A 26,291-nucleotide genomic window follows, 5' to 3' on the forward strand; every position below is an offset into this window, starting at 1 on the left:
ATTAAGAGACCTGCCACTTACTGCTAGAAAGGACCTCATCATGGCTAGGCTTCGCGAACGAAGATTTGCCTATGCTCAAAAGGAATGCACAGTGACAAAACAGGACAGCTCTAAAAACAGTGGCAAAGCACCTATGATTTGGCCAAGATTTCACTCCATGCCCAGTAGTATCTGTTCATGGGACTGAACTGCAAGACAATTAATTTCCTTCGGTTTCTGACTCATCATGAGGAATGACCTGCTGTCACAGTTACAGACAAGTTAATACTGAGATAGTACTCTTGTCACCAAGAAATGGTGAAAAACAGTTCTTTAAAGTGATTTTACAAAAGGCCCAAGTTCTTGTGTTCTTTAGTGTGCACACAGCAAGCCTGAAACGTTTTTTTCACATTCTCTCTCAGCACATGGTCTGTTAATTGTTTTGGTTTGGTTTTTATATGAGATATACACTGTTTATAATTACTTTTCATCTGAGGGCTGTAAGCAGGGCTGGAGACTCAAAGGCACAAAGAACACAGATTAAAAATCAATACTAAGGAGGGGAAATGACCTTTAGACAGGCTATTTATAATTAATTTGTTTCTGGGGAAAAAAATCTATTTTGGACAAAAAAATTACCTTGTTTAAACATCACTAACCTAACCCTACAGTGATGGTTGTGAAAACTTTCATCCCAGTTCTCTTTGACAGATTATGCTTGAATATCTAGGCACCACAAACAATGAGTGTTCATTAGCCATGATATATTGATACTCTATTACTCAGAATGTGTGAGCAATGCCCAATGCTACCAAAATTATTAGACGTGATGTTGCTACAGCGGTAGTGGTACTCAGCTCTGTATTTCTTCTATGCAACCAAACCCAGCCCCTACTGATCCTCAGGGCAAGGACAGGGATGTTTTCCAGCATCTCTACTCTTTTGGCGAGAAAGCTGGAGGATTTCCCCTCCCCTCCTTGCAGAAGGCAATTCTCTCCCTTCTCTCCAGCAAGGATCTAAGGAAGAGCAGAGCAACCCTGACAGTATTTCTAAAGGTCTGTGAGTCATAGCAAGGGCAAAAGTCTGCAGAGATTGTGTTTCAAGAGCAGAGAATCTTGTTGTGCTGCAGTTTTCTGAGAAGATGAAGCCCCTGCAGTCTCAAAATGCCCCAGTGGTGCTTTGCCCAAGTAGTCCTAAAGTACCATTCCTTACAGGTGATGCTGCAAAAATCCTTGAATATCAGGACAGTGAGTCAAGTGGTGTGACTCCTCACTGATATCACTGAATGTATCAAGGCTGTCCTTAATTTTTTCAATTAAAGTTTTCTTCTCTTACAAGGGGACACTATTTTCTAGATCATGTGATTCCTTTTCTCTGTGATGCTTTAGCAGCAATAGTGATAAACTAAACACAGAAACAATCAGGAATGCATTCTATCTGAATGGGAACATGCATATTCAACTAGAATAGTGGCAGCACAAGAAGCTGTGTCTGTAAAAAAAACCTGACAGACATGGAAGCAATTGGGAGAACTGTTAGGTTAAATCAGAATACGTTCATTCAGTTTTGAGGTTAAAGGTCCCTAGAATGTGCAGATTTCAAAACATGCCATACGTGACTAAGTTTTCACTGAAAGATGACAAAAAAACCTGTACAGACTATAGAATTAGTGCCATAATGTTCAAGTTCCAGTGTCTCATCAGTAATTGCATACTCTCTTAACCGTAAATTCTTATTACAAATGTATATTTAATGTCCTGCTGTTAATGTCTGGCCCTTTAAACTGCACAGTCCGCTACTGTGAAATGGAAACATTTGTTAAGAGGGGATAAGTATATTTGATAAATTACAGGGATTAACACGATCCTAAATTAGTAGAAGAATTTAGCTTTTTTAATATTTATTTTCTTGATGCTGCTCAGTTTTTGACAGTAGAAGACATGGTAGTTATATAAATATACTTCAAACAGAGGATCATCTCAGGGTAGGAAAGGCATCTTTTTGTTCTTTTTGGTATTTAAGAACTACATTTTCAGACATTGTCAGCCCAACGTTACTAGCTTCACATTCCCTCTCGCTTCTGGGATACCACCACCTAGTGGCTGCCGGACGTATCGGAGACCGCTGCTTGGCAAAACCCACCTACGCTGCACATTCCAGTGATAGTTGCAAGCAGATGTGAGAATGTGCTGTCACTCACCTTCAAACAAAACACCAGAAATACTGGCAGAAGGCCCATTTCAAGTGAGGGTTACCTGGAAAGATGCAATATGGCTTCCATGTAAATTACTAACTTTTGCATCAGTCAGTAATTGACAAAAAGCTGGAGAAAATTGTACCAAGATTATGAATCTTAATCTGTATTTTTTCTGGTTTGCTTTAGGAGTGAAGCCCATGTTGAGTGCAGGAAAGAGGGCTAAGAGACAAGGACAGAGTACGATGGGACATATACACAGTCACTATTCTTTTGTTTACAAAAGCCTCTTTGTGGAAAGTTAAGAGAATAGCATTATCTTTCTTTCCTGAGCAGAGATGAAGCAGCATTGCCAGCAATACCTTCTGTTCTCAGCCAAACCTTTCATTTATCTTGCAAGCTGCCAAAACTAAACCTGGCAACAATCTGATTTTAGAACACACAGGCCCTAACACAGGATGTGAGTGCCAATTATATCAGGGAGCTGGAAAAAAAGAGCAAAATTACAAAGGCTTTTAAAAAATAAAAATGACTTAAGGGCTTTAAGCTATTCTTATAACACCATGCACAGGAGCATATGCACGATAATTTTGTTAATGGGATGTCCTGTACCAACTTGACAAATGCAGACAACACTCAACTTGCTGCATGCTCTTCACAGAAAGGTAAATGGTCTGTAACAGGAGAGAGCAAGCACGCAATTCATGTAAATGGGACACAAGGAAGGAATGTAAGAGACCTAAAACTGTAGTGGAGATACACCAACATCATAACTATACACTACTGCAATAAAAAGTATCTTCTTACTGAACCTTTTATGCATCTTGGGCAAAATACTCAAGTTGAATGCTGCTGCTACTGAAAATACTTGTAAAAGGCCAGAGGAAGATGAGTTTGCATGAAGACACCAATGTTATGATTTAAAAATAGCAATAAAATAAAAAGTATAATAATTACAATAATTGGGACTGATAGTTGGGACAAAGTACCTAATCTGTTCTGTTTTGACAAGGTCTAAATAGCTCCAAGGTCTAAAATGGCTAGTAAAGAGGGGTGTGGAGGCACATTTGACCAGATGTGAGCTTTCGTTCTAGCTTTGCTGATCAGAATCTCTTTTATCAGTTTAACACAGATTGAAACATCAGAAGTAGACACAAAGATTCTTTGTTCCCCACTTGGGCACAAACTAATCCTTTTCCATCTTAACCTATATCCCCCTCCATCTAAACTTGTCATAGATGAAAGGAAAAGCAGATTTCTCATTGGATCCTCACCTCTCAGGGTCCTCTAAAAATGTAATTTGAAGGGGGGTAGTCCACAGTCTTCCAATTACAGGAAAAGAACGGAGACACTGTAACAGGAATCTATCCTCTCTAGTATATAAACACATATTTTGCTATAAATTTTACATATGCAAAGAAAGCTCCAACATAAATTTTTCTCCAGATGTTCTTTTTCTACATAGAAATCTCAAGAGGTTAAATGCCTCACCAAAGTCTACAACTTGGCTACAAACAGTTCAGAAATCCAAGACAGAGAGCTGCTGCACAGGCACAGAATTGCATCTACAGGCCATGTACAATAAGCCTACACAGTACTATCTAATGCATGTACCATGAACTTCTACCTAGAAATACAACCTTATTTGTATATATCAGATCACAATAATTTTGCAGTCTAATACAATCCACTGTATTTAGATTATTGCTTAGTATTACATCTTTTTCTTATCCATTATGAAAAAGATACTTAGAGACCGTAGAAAGTATTGAGAGAAGTGTTCATTTGTTGGCTTGTTTGTATTGATACTGCAGAATTATCATTTGTATATGTTACTGTCATTCTGGCATCTATCTGTGGAGTAACCAAACTTCATCTTCCTGTTTTATTCAGCTATAGATCTGGCACTTTCATGTAGGTCAAAGTCAACAAGCTTTAAATCAATGGAATTAATTCTAGCATATTAGTATGTGGCTTTTATAATTTGTAAGAAACTATGTATTGCATCAATGCTTCTAAACAGATGGATATTACCTCCAAAACACCTTGATCTACATCACATGATTTATGAATTGTAAGATACGGTACACAAGAATCTATCAAGTACTGATCTTAGTAAAGGATTAAGAACCAGAAACTCCTGTATTTTCATCCTGCTCTGAGAATGAGCTCTTGCCCTACATGTCAGATAATCTCTCCTGTGGAGTCAGGGAAGGATCTTGCTGCATGGGTGTTTTAGAAAAATTCATGTCACATATTAAAAACCCCATATATCATCATGTTTTAGATAGCTATGTGACTTTAGGAGCAGAGCTGAAAAAGAGTAATTTTAAAAAATCGTCCAGCAACAATTAAGAGTTTTAGAGTAGTAGGTAGCTGAAGAGGTTACAATGTTAGCAAAGCAGTGCAGAAAATACCTGTCTTTGTTAATGGGCTAGAGAACAGCTGCTGAAGAAGTTTGTTCTCTGAAGTTCGCAACACCACCACTATGTCAGCAGGAAGAGTGTCTCTGTTCTTCTCAAGGAATGCACTGGCATCATATAATACCTAGTGTGGGAAACAGAATCAGAAGATTTGCCAAAAAGGGTTACCCAAAAACTACTATGTTCTTTAAAATGTGAATAATCAGGATGACCAAGTAGACAAGTTATCTTGTATCCAACAGGCCAATGAATTACCTACGAAGGACTTAAAGGTGTACTACAACAATGTCTTCAGAACATAAACTGGTTGTATGCAGTACCCATATTCATAGCATGTCATTGCACATTCAATTGGATTAAATGGCCTAAATCCTGCTGTACTATGCTTTGTCACGACAAACTATTTTATGCACATTGCAATATAACAGAGATATTTAAGTTGATCATTTATATGTGAGGTAAGAAATGGTCCTCAGGTGGTTATTATCTATTTGTTGTCTGCATCAAATCTGTAATCTCTAAGTAGACCTGCTAGAGGAACAGGAGTAAGTTGGACATCTAGGTACATTAAAACAGGCTTCCTGCTGCAATGAAAATCATATTAGGAAAACAAAACATTACTCTATTTCAATTATTTTAACTGTTTTGATTAGAAATTAATGCCTGGTTATTTGTATTCATATAATCAATATGAATACATATATAATATATATATTACAATCAATAGAATCAGTTAATTTTGCTTTTTTTAGACCTGTTTTATTATCACTAGCAATATTCCTCTCTAGCCCAATTCCCCTGGAGTCCATTAGTTTACACTGAATGTTGTCCTTGCAATAGAGAACTGACCAGTAGTGTTTTTATTACTTGGCCATTTGTGTACAAAGAACTAACTAAACCTGTGTGAATTTTGACAGTTACTCTTACCAAGACAGAAAGCTGGACAGAATTTACTAGAATATATCTTAAAATTTTGCAGTCTTATAATGAGCTACAGATGAGATTTCGTTGACTACTACATAAAACATAGCCATTTCAATTTTGTTTATAAATAAATATTTGGACCTGAAATCACAAGCAAAGCTCATGTTATGGTGAAAACTGGAACATTATTCCCCATATAAAATAACATGCGAATGTGAACAAAAGAAGTTAGGTGTTACAGAGTACAAGGAAACATCTGTACTAGCGAGTCCCAGTCTTTCCAATGCTCTCTATAGGATTTTAAGTTCTATTACAGACACTGGTTTACATTGCTTTTATCCATATACTTAGATACACTCTCACACAGAACTACTGTGGCATTCACGTGATGTTAATAAGCACGTAGCCTGTTCTGGCTCCAGAGAGTTGCTCCTTTGAAGTGACTGTAATAACGGTGTTTCTGGTGCCAGATTTCTTGCAGAAAAAAGATGGTTACTGTCTACACAATTTGTGCAAGAGCCCTAAGGATAGGTTCTAAAATGGACCACTACACATGAAAATTTTATTATAGATTCTATGTTTGCATAAACTTTATCATATTTTCTATTAAAATGAGGAAAAAAACCCCCACCATAAAGCAGAAACTCTGGATAAAAAGAAATAATGGCCATACCACTGCTATTTGAACTAAATAAAAATCACATGACCTTACCTTTCCAGCATAGTGCTGAATACCAAATGACAGTTCTACTCCTTTTGGTCTCCAAAAGTATTTGCATCGTAAATTATCTTCAAATTTATCTAGAGATTGAGAAGAGACATTGATTTAAGTGACAGAGTGATTAACTATAACCTTCATCCTAATCAGTTTGCTAAGTTGCTTCTCAAGAAGCAACTCAGAGCTGCTATAAACACATATATTATCAGATTGCTCAGAAATATTTGTGTGCCAGCTTCTCTACACTTTTTCCAAGCTGTCATTTCTGAATGGAACAGTTCATTCTAAACTAGCCCAGTAAGGCTGTCTTTCAAACACCACCGTGGATGGTTTTGTGCATGGAAAACTATTAAATAAGAAGGGTTAATGAGAAGATGTGACAATTTCTCATATTTTGATATGAATTTGCTTATGCATATACAGGGTTTGGGGTGAGTTTATTTTAATTATGTACATTCAAAACTGTGCATATATCACGCTTGCTTAAATGTATCTTCCCTATCTTTCCCTCTGCATTCAATTAGCTTTGTTCATCATGTTTTAAGGATATGTTAATGTCTTCAGTCTGGAACTGTGTCTCATTTACCTTTGGACTTCTACAGAAAAAGAGGAGCCTTCTATACAAAAGCTCTTCTAAAGAGACTTTCTGTTTCCTGTGCCTACCTCTAAAGAACTGACAGAAAAGGAAACTCCAACTTCTGAGAAAAATCTTTTATGCCCTGTGATATTTTGTATGCTCTTTAATATTTTGTAATGAAGTTAGTGTTGTCTGTCCAACACTGAAAACCCAGGCAGCGACTTGTGTCAGGTTTTTCTTTCTATTAACACTGAATCAAGCTTGTATTTAAAGCAAAAATAACTAAGTTTGGAATTTCAAGGGGCTGGAACGGAGTACTGGAATTAATGACTGTCTCTGGCACACCTGGAGAGGGCAAAATATCTCTCTCACTTTGCTGTCTCCTTGAGGGATCCTGCTGCTCTGTGTACAGATCAGCAGTAAGGCTGATCAGCACTGGACCAAGGAGGGTTCCTCTGATAGTAGAAGTTTAGTATTCAGTATTAACTGATTTATGTGACCCACAGGGAAGTAGACTACTTTAGTATACAAAAGAGGAGTGGAACAAAACCATAGTACTTGTTCTATCTGTGACTTGAATTCCAGTAAGCTCAGCCTAGCAGAAGTAAAAAATCTAGTTTATGTATTGTGCAATTTAATAAGCAGCTGTTATTTTCCTCTGACTAACAGCTTGAGTCTCTGCTGCACATTCCACTGAAGGAAATATCACAGGCAAAAGGTCAGTTCTAGTAAATAAAAGCAAGACAACAGTTTCAAACATGGCATGCGTTGCATGTTTTAAGGTTGGCACCAAAATTTGTTAAAATGTATCTAAAATACGCATGAAGGCAGGGAAATATTCAGCCAGATGGCACACCAGAAATAACACACATTTCCTATTTATGATGAGATAATCTGGAATGAAGTAGTATTTTCTAATTGGATAAACATGGGCCTAGGAGCCTGGGAGCTCTAAATTTTACTTTCAACACTAATGCTGCTCACAGGGTGGTCCTAGATACAAGATTCTACTCTGTCTCAGCCACCTCTTCAGTAAATGGGGATAAATACTGCTCGATATACCTCACGTACAAGGACAAGACACAGGTTATTTCCTTGTAACACTGGAAAGACAATAAGCTCTTGACACGATATTTAAAATAACTTTTCCAATACGAAAAGGGTAGAAAACAAGTAAGCAGAGAAAATTATGAAGCACAGCGAAAAATGAACTTTAGAATGTCAACTAAAATGGCACAGCCTCAGCAGGACAACTAGGCTAGTAAAACTTGAACAACGATGACATTGTGCTCTCTTACAATATATTTGTCATTTCACAGAGTTTTTGTTTGTACATACCAACTAAAGTTAGGTCTGTTGCCTGAGGAAATCGACTTTCTTCATCTAGCAGAGACAGGAGACCCATGGGTTTCTGAAGGAACATATCTAGAAGAGGACGGTTGTCTTCATACTCCACTGTAGTTGCATCAATTCCCTCGCTCTGATACTCCATCTACAAAAGTCATCAGCACAGTTTTAATATTTAACCAGTAACATTCGGGATGCATAGCAATATTCTGTAAGCCTTAGCAACATTATTCACAAAACATCAACTGAAAGATGTCATTATCTTGCATTTAAATCACATACCCATTTTATGGTTTATAAAGTACTCCTGAATATGGTCTATGGTCTAGGATGGCTGATTCAGCTAGAACTCATCAGAGTTGAATTTACCTGCTCAAGTGCAAAGATATGTTGATTGAAATAAAACTGGATCTGTTCATTAGCAATATTTATGCACAGCTGTTCAAAAGAATTTCTTGCGAAGTTCTCAAATCCAAATATGTCTAGTATCCCAACATTCATCCCACTTTCAGCATTGCTGCATGTGAAAATACAAACAGAATTCATCATCGGCAACACCAAGTTAAAATAAAAATAAACATGGTAACTAGGATTGCATAATTGATTTACTCTGCTGCAAAAATCATAGAAAAAGTGTGTTTGAGCCTATGACAACTTGTGCATTTGTTCAGCATCGTTAAGACTTTTGTTTTCCACTTGCTTCTTGCAAATTTCCATGAAGGTGGCAGGAGAATCATAGGTACAAAGTAAGCCACACTTAGCAGCCATATTAAAACAAGTGGTTTCATAGGCAGATCTCAAATAAAATTTGTCTGCTCCTCCAGATAGTCAAAAGGTGTCAAGTTTTAACAGTATGTTTCTGCTATACTCATTGAGAAGCGTAATTACCAAGTCTGTTGCTGCTACAAGCTGGACTGTCAAGAGCCCACGTGCGAACTGAAGTATGACAGTCACCACCAAAACTGCAAGTATGGATGAGAATGTGTCTATATGACATAGTGAAGTGCCAAGTAGAGATCTCAGATCAGAGGCATTTTCACATCACCTGAGGGGTTCTCTTGTTTCTAAGATCTCTACAGCTGCTTCAAAAGATCAAACCAGCCAGATCAGTACCTGGCAATGAAATCATAACGGTGCACAATGTAATGTTTCTGTAACTATGAAAAATAAAAAATCATCACTTACATCTCAAGTAGCAGCACAATAATAATCCAATATCTGTATTTATTACTAAAAAAACTAAGATCTGTAAGCACTGTGAATACATATTAAAGTTTTTCAGTGTACTTATCAGACTTTTGTATGATTTTCATGTTCAATATATAGGAAGCATCTTTTTAAAGAATTATACAGCACTTCAACAACCCAATTTCCACTGACTTCAGTAGCTAAATTCTACTCGGGTCTTTGAAAATGATGGGGTTAATGTCCTGGAAACAAAATTCAGTATCGCAGCATGAAAGCCATTTTGAAGCCTTAGCCAAAATAAACACAGCACCCTTTCTGCAAAATCAAAAATATACAAACGGATGAACCCATCAGACATATGCACAGTAAGTACACATGATTCAGTGATGTGTAACTTGCCATATATTTTTATCTGGCTGAAGCAGTGTATTAATACGATTTACAATCCAGCTGAAGAGCCGGCCATAAAGTGCTTTAGACATGGCATCTCGCACGTCAGCTGCTTTGTCCACGGTGTTTGTTCGGATAATAGTCTCCCCCCGTGTTACAACACAGTGGGAGGTTAGGGCCTCTTGAAGTTCTTCTGACCCAATACTTAGTAGTGCAGCAGCTAAAAGACAGTGGAAAAAAGATACACAACTGTGATTATGCAGTGGAAATCACCAGCATTGACCAACTGTTACCATGAGTTACAGATTCTCACAAATATAGTCAAATTGCATTTACAGAACTGACAACATTAAAATGTATTTACCATTATCTAAGGCTTCTGGGTTGGGAACCTCACTTTTATCTGTTTGGTGTTGTGAAGAAATGGCAGCAAACTCAATATTTCCAGTATTTAAGATTCCAGTCAGAATTCTGTACACTGAGTACACTTCCTGTAAAAGATGACAAGATGCACTTTTAAGGAATCCAATTAGATATACAGATCATATTTAGGCTATGAAAAAAAATGTAGGCACTGGAATGGCTATTAAAGCTCATAGCTTTCTCTGAAACCAAGTTCTACAAGTTCAAGTAAACTCTTATTTGCACAGAAAACAGTGCAATACAGAATTGCCTGAGTACCAACTGAAACCTCAGGCTGCTCTTGCCTTCTGAGTGTGTGGTTATTCTTTCAGGGTTCACTTCTGTCATAAAAGAGATTCTGTGGTGCAGGTGTGCATCCACAAAACCAAAAGGTAGCACTGGAGGTAGTTTTTATAAAGAAGGTCAATAATGGTTTAGCACCTGGATCTCTTACCTCGTCAGTAAATCCTATAATTCTAAAACAATGCTGAATCGCTTCAAATTGTCTTCCATAGGAATCCTTAGTAACTATATCATGCATTACTCTTCCAGTTTCATTATCAATGTATCTAAACAGAGTGGGAGAAAGAAAACATCACACTAACGGAGAAAGAAAACATCACACTAACAGATACATCAGTATGACCTCCAGTGACTTCAACGCAAGTACCTAAGTACTGGAAAGACATTTATCTCAATATCTTCCAATTATATAGTTTGGTGCTAATTCATATGAAGTTTTTGCTTCTGTTGCATTAACTTTTACTTATCCTTTGTTAATGTCTATTAGTGTTCCCAACATTTGACACATATGCCCTCACCCAATACAGATCAGAAGCATGCAGAGTACAAACACCAGTTAAAAAACACAACTTCAAAACATATTCTGGGTTACTGCTCAATGTGAAGCATTATGGTAAGAAATTCATAAGGTGGGCTGTTCTCATTGAAAGTATGTCAGCATATCTACATAATAATGAGCTTGATTCTTCCTCTTCCTATTTTAATAGTTCAGCTTCTCAAACAAACATAAATAATGGAATGCCTCAGTGTCCATCCTCTTCTTTCCTTGGGAGGATTAAAAAAGGTCCTTAAGAGATGGAGAAGGATTAAGAGAGATTTTAAGGCATCATACTGAAAGCAAGTGCTGATCAATAGTTAATTACAATGAGCAGTTAAAACAAGTGAGCGATAGTTACCTAGGAGGCTTTTTATCAGGAAGTCTATATTCAGAAAGTTTCTTCTGATGATAAAGGCCAGCATAAATATAATAAAATATATGGAAATTTTTCTCTCCCCTGGAAAAAAAAAATCCTTTTAAAGCACCTGTGTTTATTCTTGTGGCATCTTGTACAGTGTAAAAGTAGTTCTTATAATGAGCTCACTGAAGCAGGTAGCAAATCTCCCACTTGTTTTAATGGTTTAGGATCAGCAACTGTGAAACACAGAAAACCCAGTCAACACAACATTTCTCCAAAGAATGGAGCGGCTCTGGCTTTCACTCCAAAAGAACCTGACTACTCTTGTTGTCATAGCACTGTACAAAGGATTACTGCTTTAGCAGAAGACGGGAAAGCATTTAAAATACAGGATTTTTGAGAATTAAATCAATCCAAACATTATATATATGTCAAAGGACAAACAATTAATATACCTACACAGCCTGTTTTATGACCCTTGATTTTTCAAGTAGATATTCAGAAATCTTTGCCCCCATTACAGCTCCTGTGGGTGTAAACATCATTTCCAGATATTTTCCAAAGCGACTTGAGTTGTCATTAATGGCAGTGCAGGCATTCCCAAATGCTTCAACCAGAGGATTCACCTGAAGAATTTTCTCACGCAAAGCACGGTTATTGGCCTTGACAGAACAGATACAGATCAGAATAATAATTAAAAGAATATAATGCTTACCCATAATCCAATTCTTGCTTCAGAAGCATAGAATCCTCTTCTCATGCTTGTATGGACTTAGGTACTGTGTTAACCTTCCTACTTATATAACAACAGGTCTAACAAATTGATGAGGAAGTCTCCCACAGGTAGGAATATGCAGATTCTGCTTTCTCTGCAACTGTTCTACCTCTGAGGTGTCATATAGTTAGTTAAGAGTACCAAACCCATAAAAAAAACTAAAGACATCTACTTAAGGTTAACCTTAACATGCTTGATTTTTCCATCATTTTGTGCTAATAGCATTTTTGTAACATTTAAATGTCTAAGAGCTTCTAAGATTAGAGCCATAGTAAGATCTGTCATTGTATAAATAAACAATGATATATGTGATAACACTGTACATAACTACCAGTACTGAACACTCAGAATCCGGCACCTTCTCTTCAAAAAAAATATTGAGTGGCTTGGTGTGAGTCACATTCATATCTTAATTCAGTGCTCTCACACATGTATGATTATTACATCCCTAACTCAAGTGGGACAATTTACATAAACAGCTTTAAATATTAAAGATTAAATCAAGCAGAAACTGGGGTGGGTTTGGAAGGACTTGTTCATAGTTTTACATAATTGGCTAAGAAATACCTTTCCCAAGAAGGTCAAATGTTGGACGATCAGATGAGCACTTTCTGTCTTTCCAGCACCACTTTCCCCACTGATGATAATGCACTGAACATACAAAACAAAACATTCAGGTGCAGAGTTCACCATATGGTCAATATCAGCCATTACCACTTCCGTCTGTTACTCCATGTTTAGTACCAAAACTGCAAAATACTTTAAGGGTCAACCCCCTTCTGAAAGGAGAGATCAGCAAAGACTCAGTGCAATAGTTTATTCCCTAGATTACTAAAATGCATCTCACAATGCCTGATAGCACTGTGCATGTGTGAAGCAGTGACTGAATTTCTAAGGGTTAAGACACATAAATAAGGGACCATGTCTACAGACATGACTAACATTTACATGGTTTTTCTCAAATGCTTAAAACTCAGAAAACTGCCACAGCTCAATTTATGTGCTTCTGAGCTCCCTGCATTGACTGCATATGAATTAACATGTATCACAGGGTACAGCTATTTTTAATACACTGACCAAAAGTTTGCTCCTAAAAATAATCTTAAATAATTACCGCTGCATAGAGAGGCTACTCTGTAGGTGACCCTGACATTCAAACCAGAACAGCAAACTAGCATCTAAACATTTCAGAAAAATATGCATCTCTTCAATTCATGATTCTCAGAGGACATATCCACCTTCTTCTTGGGTCAGCAGTCTTTCACATATGGTATTTTATAGGCTCTCCAAACGGATGCCAGATTCAGAGACTAGCTAGAATGGTCTAAATTCTCTGCTGTTATGCTTCATGGACAAGATGGAAGTAGAAGCCCAGTACACCTAAAAGGCCAGTTCACACATGAACACTGAAGCGTGAACACTTCAGATTATAGAGAGTATGAATTCTAACAGCACTCATTATTTTCCCCTTTTTTCCACATATTCTACAAATCACCAGTGCAAATATTAGTCTATTTAAGGTACTGTATCAACAGACATATAAGTAAAATGTTAACACTGAGCAGTTGCACAGATGCACTTGTTTTTATGCAAACACCTGAAAATTATCTGCATGACACTGTGAACATACAAGATTCTTGGCTAGGAAAAGATACAAGGTCCTAAAATACTTGATGCACTGACATTTCATATAGGACTGAGCTATGTGAAAAGATTTGAAAGATGCAACCATTATCTGGTGGTACCTTGTGGTGCCTGACAGCAGGTGCAGGGACTGACTCTACATAAATGTGTGCAATATGACATTTGCAGATCATTTATTTGCTTCTCGTCAGGTATTTTTGTTCTTGGAAACAGGTAACACATTGATGGATTTACAGAGTTACACTACCTAACTTAATTGCCTTTGTGTGATTAGGGAAGTTATGTATAACAGTTTACGCAGTTAAAACCCATGAGTCCTTGTAGAATTGGTTAGAACTTGATTTTCACTTCAGAAGAAATATCAAGACCTTAAGTCACTTTTCAACTTTCCCAGGAAAAAAACAAGAGAAAGTTCAATGTCTAAAACAAACAGAAAAAAATCAAAACATTTTCAGTCTGGCTACAGTGTTTTATTTAATGGAGCTTTACTTGAAGAACCAACATAACACTGGCCAGGTAATGGAGATAAACAAGTTCCTGTAACACTTTGCAAGCAGCAAATAGGAAACTGATTTAGATCTAAATGAAAATTCCTTCTTAAACAGGTATAAAAAATATACTATTAAAGACGTACAAGGCCTGATGAGCTGATGTCATTACTAATTTTTTTCCTCAGATAACAAGTTCTTACATAACTTACTCTACATGAGTATTTGCTTTCTTTCATGCCTCCATTGAAGAGCATATATGTCATTAAAGAAGTACTAATCATCTCTCAGGCCAGTGTACTTCCACATACTCAGTAAAACTCCTGTTTTCATCTTTAATGTTCCTTTTATTTGTATTCTTTTCTTGGGATTTTCTGATTGCACGCCTTTTATTATTTTATTGTGCTTTTATGATTTTAAAAAAGCATTTTCTATGAATTATTGTGCAATGTGCAGGGTAAAATCACAAGGATTTTATAAACAAAAATAGTTATCAGCCCTCAATAGTCATGTACATACAGCACATCAAATTAGAAAGAATACAAAGTTATAATCTTAAGAATGTAATAAAATCTTCTACAGCATGGTATTTTATTTTCATTAAAATCATTGCTAATAATAATTGGATTTGTGTCCTTATTATAATAGACCCATCCATAATATATTTTACTAAAAAATGAGATAATGGTTCCTATTTTTTGTGACTTAGGGTCTTTTTGAAACAGAGAAGTGGTTCAAACTCTCTTAATTTGCTATGTCATTGAGAACTTCCTATTTTACACAAGTGTAAATTATTGAAATACCCAGGGCAAGACAGGCCTAGGATCAGCGTGCAGCAATATTCTGCAGCTGGTCTTTACTGCCAGGACTTCATGAATGTCCAGGAAACTATACTGGTCAGGTACTCCTATCATCCTATTTGACCTTTAAGCCTCTTTTATGTCACTGTGTCTTCTTCAGAATTCCCAAACCTGACTGGATTTCTACTCTGGTTTTCCTGTTGTAGGAATAAAAGGATTAGAGAAGAATCTCCCGAAGTACAACATAACAGAACATTAGCCACAGCCATGAAGCACAATGGCAGTATAATTAATATGGAATCTAAACCAAAATGAACAGATTCTTACCTGATCCTTGCTGAATGTAACCATGCTTTGGTAGGCAGCATCCGCAGAGGCAAATATGTGGGGGGGATTTGATGAACGCTTCACACCATGGTAAAGCTTGGAGAACTAAATTTAAAGAACACACAATAGTCTAAATACGCAATTTAGCTACATAATTAAGAACTGAAAAGAGAACAGTGACTATATTCTGCCTGTTCAACAGAGGCAGTTGCCTATTATAGCACAGAATTTCCACTGATTCCCCTGGAAGAGGAGTGTAATTCTTGACACCGCCCAACTTCCAGAATACAAATTACAACACCTAGAATGTCCTCTGACATTTCCCATATAAGACAGTGAAAAGAACTGTAACACAAGGAACAGAACTTCAAACACAAACCTTCAATAAAGGAAATACCCAACTTATACCAAAGCAACTTCAAAGATAATAGTAAATCTGAAATCTTGCTCCTCTACCTGCAGCCCTGATTGAAGCACCCATGGAGACTAAGTAATTTCTAGCTCCACCTCTCTTCATATTTGTAGGGACTTAAACTGCCTCTATCTTTACAGCATTTGATTCACTTGTTTCTTTTAAGCCAGAGCTGATGGCACAGGACATTTAATAGTCAGAGAAATTCTTCAGGAAGCAAAAGCATTAGCATGAGGAGGTTCACATAACCATTTTGCAGAAGAAAGCCCTAAATGCTAGACAAGAGGCCCAGCTGTGGCTGGGGTGATCTTCATCTGTACCATGGAATTTGTGCCATCAAGCAGAAAGGAATGAAATTGAATGAGACCAAATTTAAAAAACAAACCAGAGTAACACAGATTCGTAGCCACACTGTTCTGGAAGAAGAAAAGGCTGAGCTTTAGTCTGTGCTCCTAGCTTCCAACATTGCTTAAGAGTTTTAGCCAGTGGTGTTAATACAAAATATAAAGTTACTACTGTCCACAGCTTGGAATCTCTCTTACCTGGGGAGAATAAATGCTGAGATTCTGGAAGGGGTTCAAGGCTATTAAAATGTCTCCAACATAAGTGTAAATCTGTAAGTCAGCATAGCGTTTTTGCAGCTGATGGATAATTGTATCCTGAGAAGATTACAAGAAGTTTGATAGTTATACAATATTTTTCCCCTTAGGAAGATTTTTGAAAATATACTGAGAACACTGATTAAGAAATATTTATTGTAAATATCACTAATTATTTTTCAAGTGCCAAAACCGCATAACCAAATATTTTCAAAATTCTTGCTAATGTCATAAAACTAAGTTAAATGGCAACTCCTTTTTGAAAATTAGTACGTATTTTGTTATATCAGCCTGCGAAGCAAACCTTTGGAAGAGAAAATGGATGTGCACATTATTGCTGCACTTCATAGTACATTTCCATTTCATTTTTTTATTTGGCCATGAAAAAAGGATAATAAGTTTTCAAGGATTAAATTTTAAGTAGTGGTAAAAGACTGTTTTAAACAGGACACTCCCACAATTTAGTATTATGTCTTTTTCTTGCCGGCATGTAATTTAAGAATCATCAATGCAAAAATTTACAGATACTCTGCATATAGGTGATATAGCAAAATAGTGATATTGTTTTATCACTTTTTATTCAAGAGCTGTAGATAACATATTATTCTACATAAATAAGCCATTTTAGAAAAATAAAATAACTTAAACCTAGATCTTTATGACTAAATTTCACATTTTAGGAAACTCACAAAAATAATTTAAACTAGCATCACTCATAATTAAGTTCTTCCACAAAATAGTATTCATTGCTACTATTTTTATGCCACTATATGGAATATTAATGAAGTGATAGTAGCAGATTGGTCACGTGAGAATCCCTTTTCCATGGTGAGACAAAAGCTTGCAAGAAGAAACTATTTTCATTCTGCTAAGAGGGGTCTAAAAAGCAGAAATAGGCAAAATGTGAAATACAATTGTCAGAAACTGCTACTCAAGACAGTACAGTACCTCATCTAGAACTTCTAGATTTACCAGATCATCATCTAGAGAGTACTTGTCAGCTCCATCCACATGGTAAGGTCTTCTAGTATGTATTCGTTCATGTCTGGAAGTTTGTTAGTAGAGCATCAGTGTTAAAAAAGTGTATCAAAGACAGCAAACATTCAGAGGCAATGAGAAGTCACGAGGGACTTTTTGTCATGCAGAAAACAGACACGTTTTCTGAAATGCATATTTTTGCTTGCAATATCCTTTTATAAAAGCAATACATAAGCTTGCTGTCCACTGTAATATGTGTTTTCTCTTTCACAATATATAACCCTACCTATCAATGCTCAGCAAAGATTTATCTGTAGACTTACTACTCTTCACTCAGACAGTAAAGCATAAAAATATTCTCCTCCTTTTCCCTTACCTCCTTGGTCTAAGTTAATAAACTACTACTCTGTTTAATTAAATGTTCCCCCCACGTACCCAGTCAACAGTATTGTCATCTAAAGAAGCCACAAGAAGCAATAAATAGTATAAAATCTTACTGTTACCTTGGTGTATGCCAAAGTGCCTCCTCAGATGACCCTAGATCTGGTCCAAACCAACATTTTTGAACCACAGTTGCCATCAGACTCTAAATTGTATGGATGTTCAGTCAGCTTGTCCCCAGAGATTTAAGCCACACAATAAGCAGCAGAGACAAACTGTCACATAACCCCTTTATAATCAGATTATACTGAACGAATCTTTGAAAATGCTGTGTATATATTTTTAAACAACACATCATGTTGAAACGGGAACAAATCAAGGGGCTGTAACGTGTCCTCCACAGAGGGTATGAAATATGAATGCTGTAAGCACAACTAGGCTTTTCTTTACAACAAACATAATCAAAGCATAGTAGAAGGACACCCACCGAGATACAGTCTGCATCCTGCTGAGTAACATTTAGCATTGATCCTCAATGACAGTCCTTGACAGATTGTTTCTGCATTGGTTGCGATGTAGAAAGTAGGAATCACATGATCACACATCCCAAAACAACACTAAATATTATATCAAGTACTAACAGAACAGTACTGTAACTGTGCAGGAAACACAGTTTATCTATAATGTTCAAGGTTAATATGGAGATGTAGCAGGTCTTTTTTCTATAATTGTATCTTCCTATGCTCTTGGAATCCTCTTTCAAAAATTAACATTGAGGCTTTTGCATTTTTGCCCTTTATGTACACTTCTACATTTGAAGCTAGTCAGCTTGCATTCAGTAAAGAGAATGTTTTCATATCCAAGAGCTATTATATCATCAGAAGAATTATTGCATGGGAAGCCTTTAACAAAGGGGAAGGAGAAGAGTGTTAGCCATGAGTACAGCTTCACAGACAATTGTGAATCACATTTAAAGATCATAATTTATTTATTTCTATTTTTATTCATTTTCCTTATTTCCTTTTGGCTACTCAATGAGTTCTGGAAAACTGTTCTGTAATGGTTTATTTGAATAGTAACTAAATAAAACTGTGCAAACTCTTTTGTCAGCTAGAAAATAAAACAGCGGGAAGACAGCAGGTTTTGCTGACAGTCCCACTACATTCCCAGAGATGGTAGTTTGATTGATATTGTACATATGAAGAAATGAAAGAAGGACACAGTAACACAAATAATAAACTATGAAAGAAAAATTGTTACAGTGGGTATTATTTCCTGTGGGTAGCATGGCAATCATTTTAATTTGTTCAGAGTTCCATTCAATTAAATTTTTCTGGTCTTTGATTAGGTTGTGTTTTCTTTTTGGCTTTTTTTTTTAAGAGTCACTATATGCAAGAACATTACACTTTGCTAACAAGCCAGATCCTTGAAGGAGTAGGTATGCATGTAAATAGCCTAATGGACTACTGGGTTTTTTAACTGTTTTTTCCCTTTCAAACTGGAATTCAACCTCTTACTTTACAGAAAAATGCTGTTGTAAATAATTTAAATCATTTAGAGATGGGAGCACCCCCGGTTTACAAACGAAGCAAACAGTTGAACAGTTGCTTTCCTTCATGGAGATGTAACCAAAAAAGCAATAGCTAGTATAACCCATCTGTGAAGCTTTTTCTTCCTGGAGCAAAACATCACAGACACAATATTGAATTGCAACAAGCTGCAAGTACGGACGTATCTACCAGAGGTGCGAGGAGGAGGGATAAGAAGGCACATTCAAACCTAAGCATGTCTAATTGCAGAATGGCTTTGTAAACTAATCTGTTATCTGATTGTGTATTAAACTCCTGCTGTTTGTTCTCCTTAAGTGATAAACGAATCAATCTTTTTTATTGGAAAGGGTTCCTTTTAACACTGTGTAAATAAATAAGGAAAGTAGTTTTAGTCAAACATAAGTAAAACATATATACCTTTGAGCACATATTTTCTTGTGCTTAACTCATTTTCCTAAGTACATGATTAGGAAGAGGATATTAGGAGCATAACATCACATTAGCTTCAAATCTCCTGCTGGTCTCATCAGTTTTCTACTGACCCTATGTCCTGCAGATGCATTGACAGAGTGGAAAAGGAAAAATACAAACAGTAACCTTTAATTATTTCCACAACTTTACATCAGAAATACAATCTGCTTTTAAAATATAATTAAAAAAAAAACTAAAAAAAGCAGAAGGAAACACTCTTAATTAGGGAAATAACTGTATGGTTTTTTTCCGTAAAAAGTAGAATTATCAGCCATTTTTTCAATTTTTTCAGTACAAGTTCTAAGGAAAAGGAAAATCAAAGGTGCTATGTTGTTTGCCTTAAGTTTCCAGCAATGTTCTGAATCAATCCCTGGAAGACGTAGTCTCTTCACTGTTAAAAGAACTGGCATAAAGTGCCAGTCACTCAAGGCACCTAACTTTGTTACAGAATCACATAATGGTTTGGGTTGGAAGGGACCTGAAGCACAGCATAAGGTTTGTTCCAGAAATCTAGTGATGAGCAATGCCTGTTGAAAAAGACTATCCTCCCAATCACCTTCCCTTTGCCTTTTTCTTCAGGCAGGAATAGCTGAAAGGGACAGTTTTCTTGGATTTTGGAGAAGGAGCAAAAGGCGAGAAGCATTTCTCCCTGGGGAGAACAATTTCATGAAGATGGCAGGAAGTATTAATTTGTTTTACTTGTGGGAAAGAAATAGTTTGAAAGAAAGTAACCTATTTTTGTATTAGACACCAGTCACAGCAATAGAAGTGCACGGTAAATAGCTATACTCTCATATATATCCCCGCTATTAAGCTCATGATGGGAAAGAAAAAGCTAGATGGACCACAAAGACTTCCAGATTGAAACATCGTCTTGCTGGCAGGTCCAACCTGAGCAACAAAACAACACAGGCCAAGAATTTTTGCATTCATGGGGAAGCTGCCTCTGATCTCTCTCCTCTCCACCCCTAGCATTCTCAGGGCCTTTACTTTGCTCTCTTGGTGCAGGTAAGCATTCATGTTTACTGTTCGGGTTTTTTTCTAGGACTCACATAGGAACAATTGTTTCTGTACTTGTCCTTCTTTATATTATTGGCAATTTTAAAATTAATTCCTGAGATTTACAAGAAAAATACTCAACACAATGAGAAAGAAAAAAAGGTAGAACGTGCTACTGCCACACAGAGATACACAACCTATTTCCCATGCATTGCAAAGACTGAATTTTGCCCCTGTACATCAAATTTCACCCCGGAGTAATTTGTTGAAGCATGGTCATAATAGAGACATTGACATAGCCTTAATTACAATATGAATGCTTCAGCCATAGCAAAAATCTTTGTAACTCCAGTAAAAACACATACACTATAATCAGAACAAGGGTCACTTTGGGGGAGCCACAGTAGCTTTGTGATTTAGAAAAAAAATAATAAAAAAGGGAAAAAAGAGTTTTAAACTCATTTGCCTAATATTCATATAGATGAAGCCTGGAAAAATTGCATTAAATTACATTGTGTGTAGCATCAGAGGACTATTTCTGGTTCTGTTTCTGTTATTAACTCTGAGTCCAAAGGAAATTACTGGCTGGATGCAATCAAGTTCCTTGCAGTTAATTGCTTTCAAAACTAAATATGAGCTGGCAGAGAAGCTAGATATCTGGTTGTAAGAATTACTTCCTTGGATAGACTGCTGCTGTAATCCAGCTGGCTAATAAGAAGAGGGAAGCTGCCAAGACACTGTGGCCTCATCCTAATATCTGACAAGGTAGCCTGAACATTACCTGGCCTTCTTAAACTATTAAATGCTTAGATTTCTTTTTTCTTTCCCCCTAGGCTTCTTCAAGTTTGATTCTTCCTGATGTACAGATTTGCATTCTATTCTTCAAAATGCAAGGTTTCACAACTGTCTTGTTCCCCATTACAAAAACAAACTTTTAAATTGAGACCAGCAGCAGCACACTGACCCAGAATCACCCAGAACTGTAAACTCTGAACTCTTTACTGTCTACCTCAAACTTCTTTAAAACCATATCCATGAAAATGCTGAAATTTTTCATTCCTTTAAAAACTAAAACCAGAGGTCAGTAGAAGACCTTTTCTGATTCCTATGAAGAAGTCTATTTACAGACAGGAACATAAGAACCCAATTTTTAGGAAAACATTCAAGAGAAGAATGAGCCATGTCTGGAGTTGGCCTCTTCAAAGCTGTCGATAATTGAGAAGCTGCCACTTTGAACCATGTAACCAAAACCATTCAATAATTGATAAATGTTAACTTTCAAACATCAAATCATTATAGAATTTTTACAACAGGAGTTATTAGTCACTTGAGGAAATACAGAAGACCATGGTTTTGCTCAACTTCTACTCCAGTGACATTTGATAGACAGGGCTTACACAATGTAGATGCCAACTGGTACTTACTAAATATTTTTGTTACTTTGAAATTAATATAGACTTGTCTACTGCATTTTATGTGGCTGCCCCACATTAACACCTTTGAAAGAGAAGCCAAATGCCACATGGGAACCCACAGTATCTAAAATATTGAAAGATGGCTTCAAAGAATATTACCAAGGGCAAAATTTTTAGAATGTATTCTCTGAAGATTCTTCTTCCCTGTCTCTAGTTCTAAGGTTTTAATCATGTATTTTCCTCCTTGATGTTCTGCTTCTCCACCGTAGTCCAAAGGCAGCTAATAGATCTGTTACTACTTTTGAGTTTTTCCGTCTCACATGCTGTTGTGACTTTTCTTCTTCAGATTTTCCCCTCCAAGTTATTCTGGATAGAACAATTTGTTATTTTAAGACTGAGCGTAAATAAGTAATTTCTTAATTGATGTACATTCAAAGGGGAAAAGAAAAACCCAGAACATTTTACTTTCATTACCTTTTGCTGATGGTCAGCACTTTTCAAGGCCTTCAGTTAGATTAAAAATCCTACAGTTTTCCATTACTTCTACTCACAAGCCACAGAAACATTTTAGGTTTTGGTTTTTTTAATGGGATAAAACGGAAAGTTTACTTTTTTGAGAAAGTCATCCTAAAGGATGCAAGATGTCTCTATGACAAGTTCCATTGTATTTTTAAGCATAATTTATGGAACTTGATATACCTCCTAGCTTAAAAGACTTCAAAAGTTTATAAATTAAACACCAAAGAATACGCCTGCTTTTTGCAGTGCCTTTTGCCAGTGTAGACAGCACAAGGAGTCATTTAACATTTAGCAATACTAGGAAACAGACTAAATCTCTTCTGACTTTTTCCTTCAGCAGGCTGACAATCAGCCTCGATGTTGGAATTTCTTGCACTACAAATCAAAAGGGCAACAGACCACGTGAATGAGTTCAAGAGATCAAAATGCGTATTTGGAAAGTGAGCAGCTCTCTCATAATCTCCCTTAAGGGATTATCAAACACAAACACTGTTTAACAAAAATACAGCCTGCACAAACAGAGTGAATGTTCACTGTTAAGTGAAAATTAACAATATCCATAATCTTTGCCTAGAGCCTTCCCAGAGCCCTCCTCAGAATCTATGGGCAGAAAGAATGAAAATTAAAATGGCTAAAGCTCCAGGCACCATGAATGTTTCTCTTCAACAACAGGTTTACAATGACCAAAGGTATATTACAGCTTTATAGAACAAGTAAAAGATAAAGTTCTTGCCTCAGACAAACTGCTATCTATTTTTTGTAGGTACAATATATTGGGTAAAACTATTAGCAGTAATAGTATTTCATAAGTAAAGCATTTCATAAGTGAAGGAACAAATAATATTGAGGGCAAGTGATAGAACAGAGGTTACACAGCAATTCAGAGAGAGAATGAGGAACAGAACACAAACCTCTATCATGTTTTTGTACTGTAATTCAGAGGGTGCCTAAACATTCTTGGTATTTTACTGACATGCAATCACACGAATTTCTATCTTGAAGAACTTATCCCTGAAATATAGCAAGTTTATGGTTGACTTGACTTGTGTACCCTTTTTAGTTAAAGAATACAGCATTAGGCACACTCAGACACACTGTGTCTATCAATACTCAGTTATTATTACTGTAACAAAAATATTTGTATAGTTCTGCTTATCATTCCTGACCAACATTTGCACGTTCTATTGTCCACAGCTTACTGTAACTTAGATTCCTTATTTTTCTCTCATTCTCCAGTTTAATGCTACAGGAGGTACAAGTCTTCAGGAATGAAAGACATTTCTTCTTCTCACAATGTTATCATGCATCAGGACACTATTTGAACAACCATCTCACAGTCTTTGTGTGAATACAGAATTGGTAAATTAAAGAAAAAATACAACCAGAAAAAAATAGGAAAAAATGAGTGAGAGCCTGTGACAGCATCCTCTCTGATTTTAAGAAATGCTTCCTGCCTAGAAGCAGCTATATATTGATGGGAATAAGGGATGCTGTGACTCCCAAGATCAACTAGAAATCAGTATCCATATGTTAAAACATAACGATGTATTTACCTTCAGAATAGATGGGGAAGAAAAATTCAGCATAGCTGGAATGAGTATATGTGAAGCACTGTTCTGATGTACTAACCTCTATTTTCCAAGGATTGAAGAACTTTTACAAGAATAGAACTAGAGGACTATTTAACACTGAATAAGTTTCTTAGAATTAACTTCATATAATTGTTTCTATGTCAAAGCTGTTAATGAAAAGTGTATTGTTGCTAATTAGCAATTATGCCCTGGTACTGTTAGGAGACACACAAATAGTTAACCGATAGTGTATAAAAGGGATATGGACAAGAAAGATAATACCTGGAGCTCATCCTTACACGGCTGTGACACTGGACTTCCTCACCAAGTTTTTCCCCATGAGAGTATAAGAAATAAGCATTGCAGGAGTGAAGTGCTAATGCTGAAATGGCAGAACTCAAGGATTTCAGTCTAAAAAGATGCCAACAGATGAAAACAAGAATCTTCTTTCTCATTACAAGTGTGGAAAAAGAGGTATTTTGGCTGGTTTTTCTGAAACTGGAAACACCTATTTGCATAAGTGTGCAAGTTTGGAGCTGGCTTCCTGCCAAGTCTCCGAAACTTGACAACAGGGTCCGCTTCCCAGAGAGGGAAGAAAAAAAACCCAAAAATCTACACAATCTAAAAACCCGGTAAACAGCAAACTGGAGAATTGGCAAGAGCTCACCACTTCCCTTGAGAGAAAGCAGGACGACTGGACACAGCCCAGCACTCTCCCCTCACACGCGGTCGATAACAGCAGTCACTGTAGGCCTCAGCTCCAGATAAGTCAGACCGAGACAGGGACCACCGTTCTCCAACCTTGCCGGAAAGGAAGAGAGCGAACTCTCTTATCTATGCCCTATTTATACCCCAGGTCACATAAAGGAATAGCATGGAATACTTCCTTGGTCACTTTCCTAGTTCCTTCCTGGTTACAAGCTGGTCTCCAGGAAGGCCTAGACTGAAACCATCACAATAAGGATAGAAGATGTCTGCATCTCACTGATGTAAATAATTCAGAGAAAAATAGAGCTGGTGGAAAAGTTTCAAAGAGTATCTTTTTCAGCAGAAAAAGCAGGAAGACTTGTTAATGCCATTTTTAATTTTAAAAATAGTCTTTTACTAGCATAAACATTTTATTTTTCATTTTTAACCTAAAGGAATTTACAGAATATAAAACTCCCTAGTAAGTTGCTACATAGAAAAGTGACAATATATGTTTGTCAGCAACAAACAGATGATAGCAACAAATGTTTGTGTTAGCAGACTCCTTTGAGCTCAAGGCCAACAAAGTGCCCCTTCAGTTCAGAGGCCTGAAGAAATGTGCTGAAGCCTAGCTATACTGCATACAACCAAGTCTACAAAAGAAGAATGAAAGAAACTAAAATAAGGAGATGTTTCAGTCTGTGACTCCAGGGGTCATCCCAGATGATCCTGCCAAAAGGGGACAGCTTGCTTCTTTCTGCCACTCTCCCCCTTATTAATGGTCATGTGAAGCATTCCCTCCTTCACTTCAGCTATATCACCTGAGGCACCTCTCTGCAATCACTAAGAGAGTAGAAAATTATTTGTGTGTTTCTGCTGGCTTAGTTATTTTCTCTTACTGTAGAAGTTCTAGCACAGGAGGTTTTTGACAATCACTGAAGCTGCAATAAAAGCAGCATCATGAGCTTGTTCCTGGGAGCTGTGGGAAAATGAAAGAAGCCAGTTCTCTCCTTCTCATTAGCAGTGCACTGCTAGATCAGCTCTCCATGTCTCTCCATCATATGCTCTAAATCGTTAGTACTGACTTTCTAGTCTGCAGGCTTGCTCTTAGGCAGAATGACCTTAAGTGATGCACCAAAAGAGGCAAAACTGGCATGACTCCATTGGAAAGAGAACCCTATGAAAAACCCCACGGGTGCTGAGTCAGTACAGAATCAAAAGATGCAAATCCAAAACACTGATCCTGGAAGACTTTCATATAAGGCAAAACACAGATGCCTCCTGATCAGTTGTCATCACCAGTAACTCCCTGGTTTCCCTCAAAGAAGTGCTGT

General features: G+C 36.8%; 1 protein-coding gene across 13 annotated transcripts in view; it reads right to left on the reverse strand.

Moving 5' to 3' along the window:
- The window catches only part of MYO3B (myosin IIIB), a 202,899-nt gene that overhangs the window by 90,038 nt on the left and 86,570 nt on the right, over positions 1 to 26,291 (reverse strand). For all 13 annotated transcript variants that reach the window (XM_027678607.1, XM_027678608.1, XM_027678606.1 and 10 more), the window contains 13 exons: positions 17,335 to 17,431; positions 16,330 to 16,446; positions 15,376 to 15,480; positions 12,684 to 12,767; positions 11,801 to 12,003; positions 11,342 to 11,440; positions 10,597 to 10,711; positions 10,105 to 10,231; positions 9,750 to 9,960; positions 8,532 to 8,679; positions 8,154 to 8,307; positions 6,233 to 6,321; positions 4,591 to 4,720 (listed from right to left, as the gene is read on the reverse strand). In XM_027678607.1, coding sequence (XP_027534408.1) covers positions 4,591 to 4,720; positions 6,233 to 6,321; positions 8,154 to 8,307; positions 8,532 to 8,679; positions 9,750 to 9,960; positions 10,105 to 10,231; positions 10,597 to 10,711; positions 11,342 to 11,440; positions 11,801 to 12,003; positions 12,684 to 12,767; positions 15,376 to 15,480; positions 16,330 to 16,446; positions 17,335 to 17,431 — 1,679 coding nt within the window. The remainder of the gene's footprint in view (positions 1 to 4,590; positions 4,721 to 6,232; positions 6,322 to 8,153; positions 8,308 to 8,531; positions 8,680 to 9,749; positions 9,961 to 10,104; positions 10,232 to 10,596; positions 10,712 to 11,341; positions 11,441 to 11,800; positions 12,004 to 12,683; positions 12,768 to 15,375; positions 15,481 to 16,329; positions 16,447 to 17,334; positions 17,432 to 26,291) is intronic.

Source organism: Neopelma chrysocephalum, unplaced genomic scaffold (genome assembly GCF_003984885.1).
Source record: "Neopelma chrysocephalum unplaced genomic scaffold, ASM398488v2 Primary Assembly neopelma1_44, whole genome shotgun sequence".
NCBI lineage: Eukaryota > Metazoa > Chordata > Aves > Passeriformes > Pipridae > Neopelma > Neopelma chrysocephalum.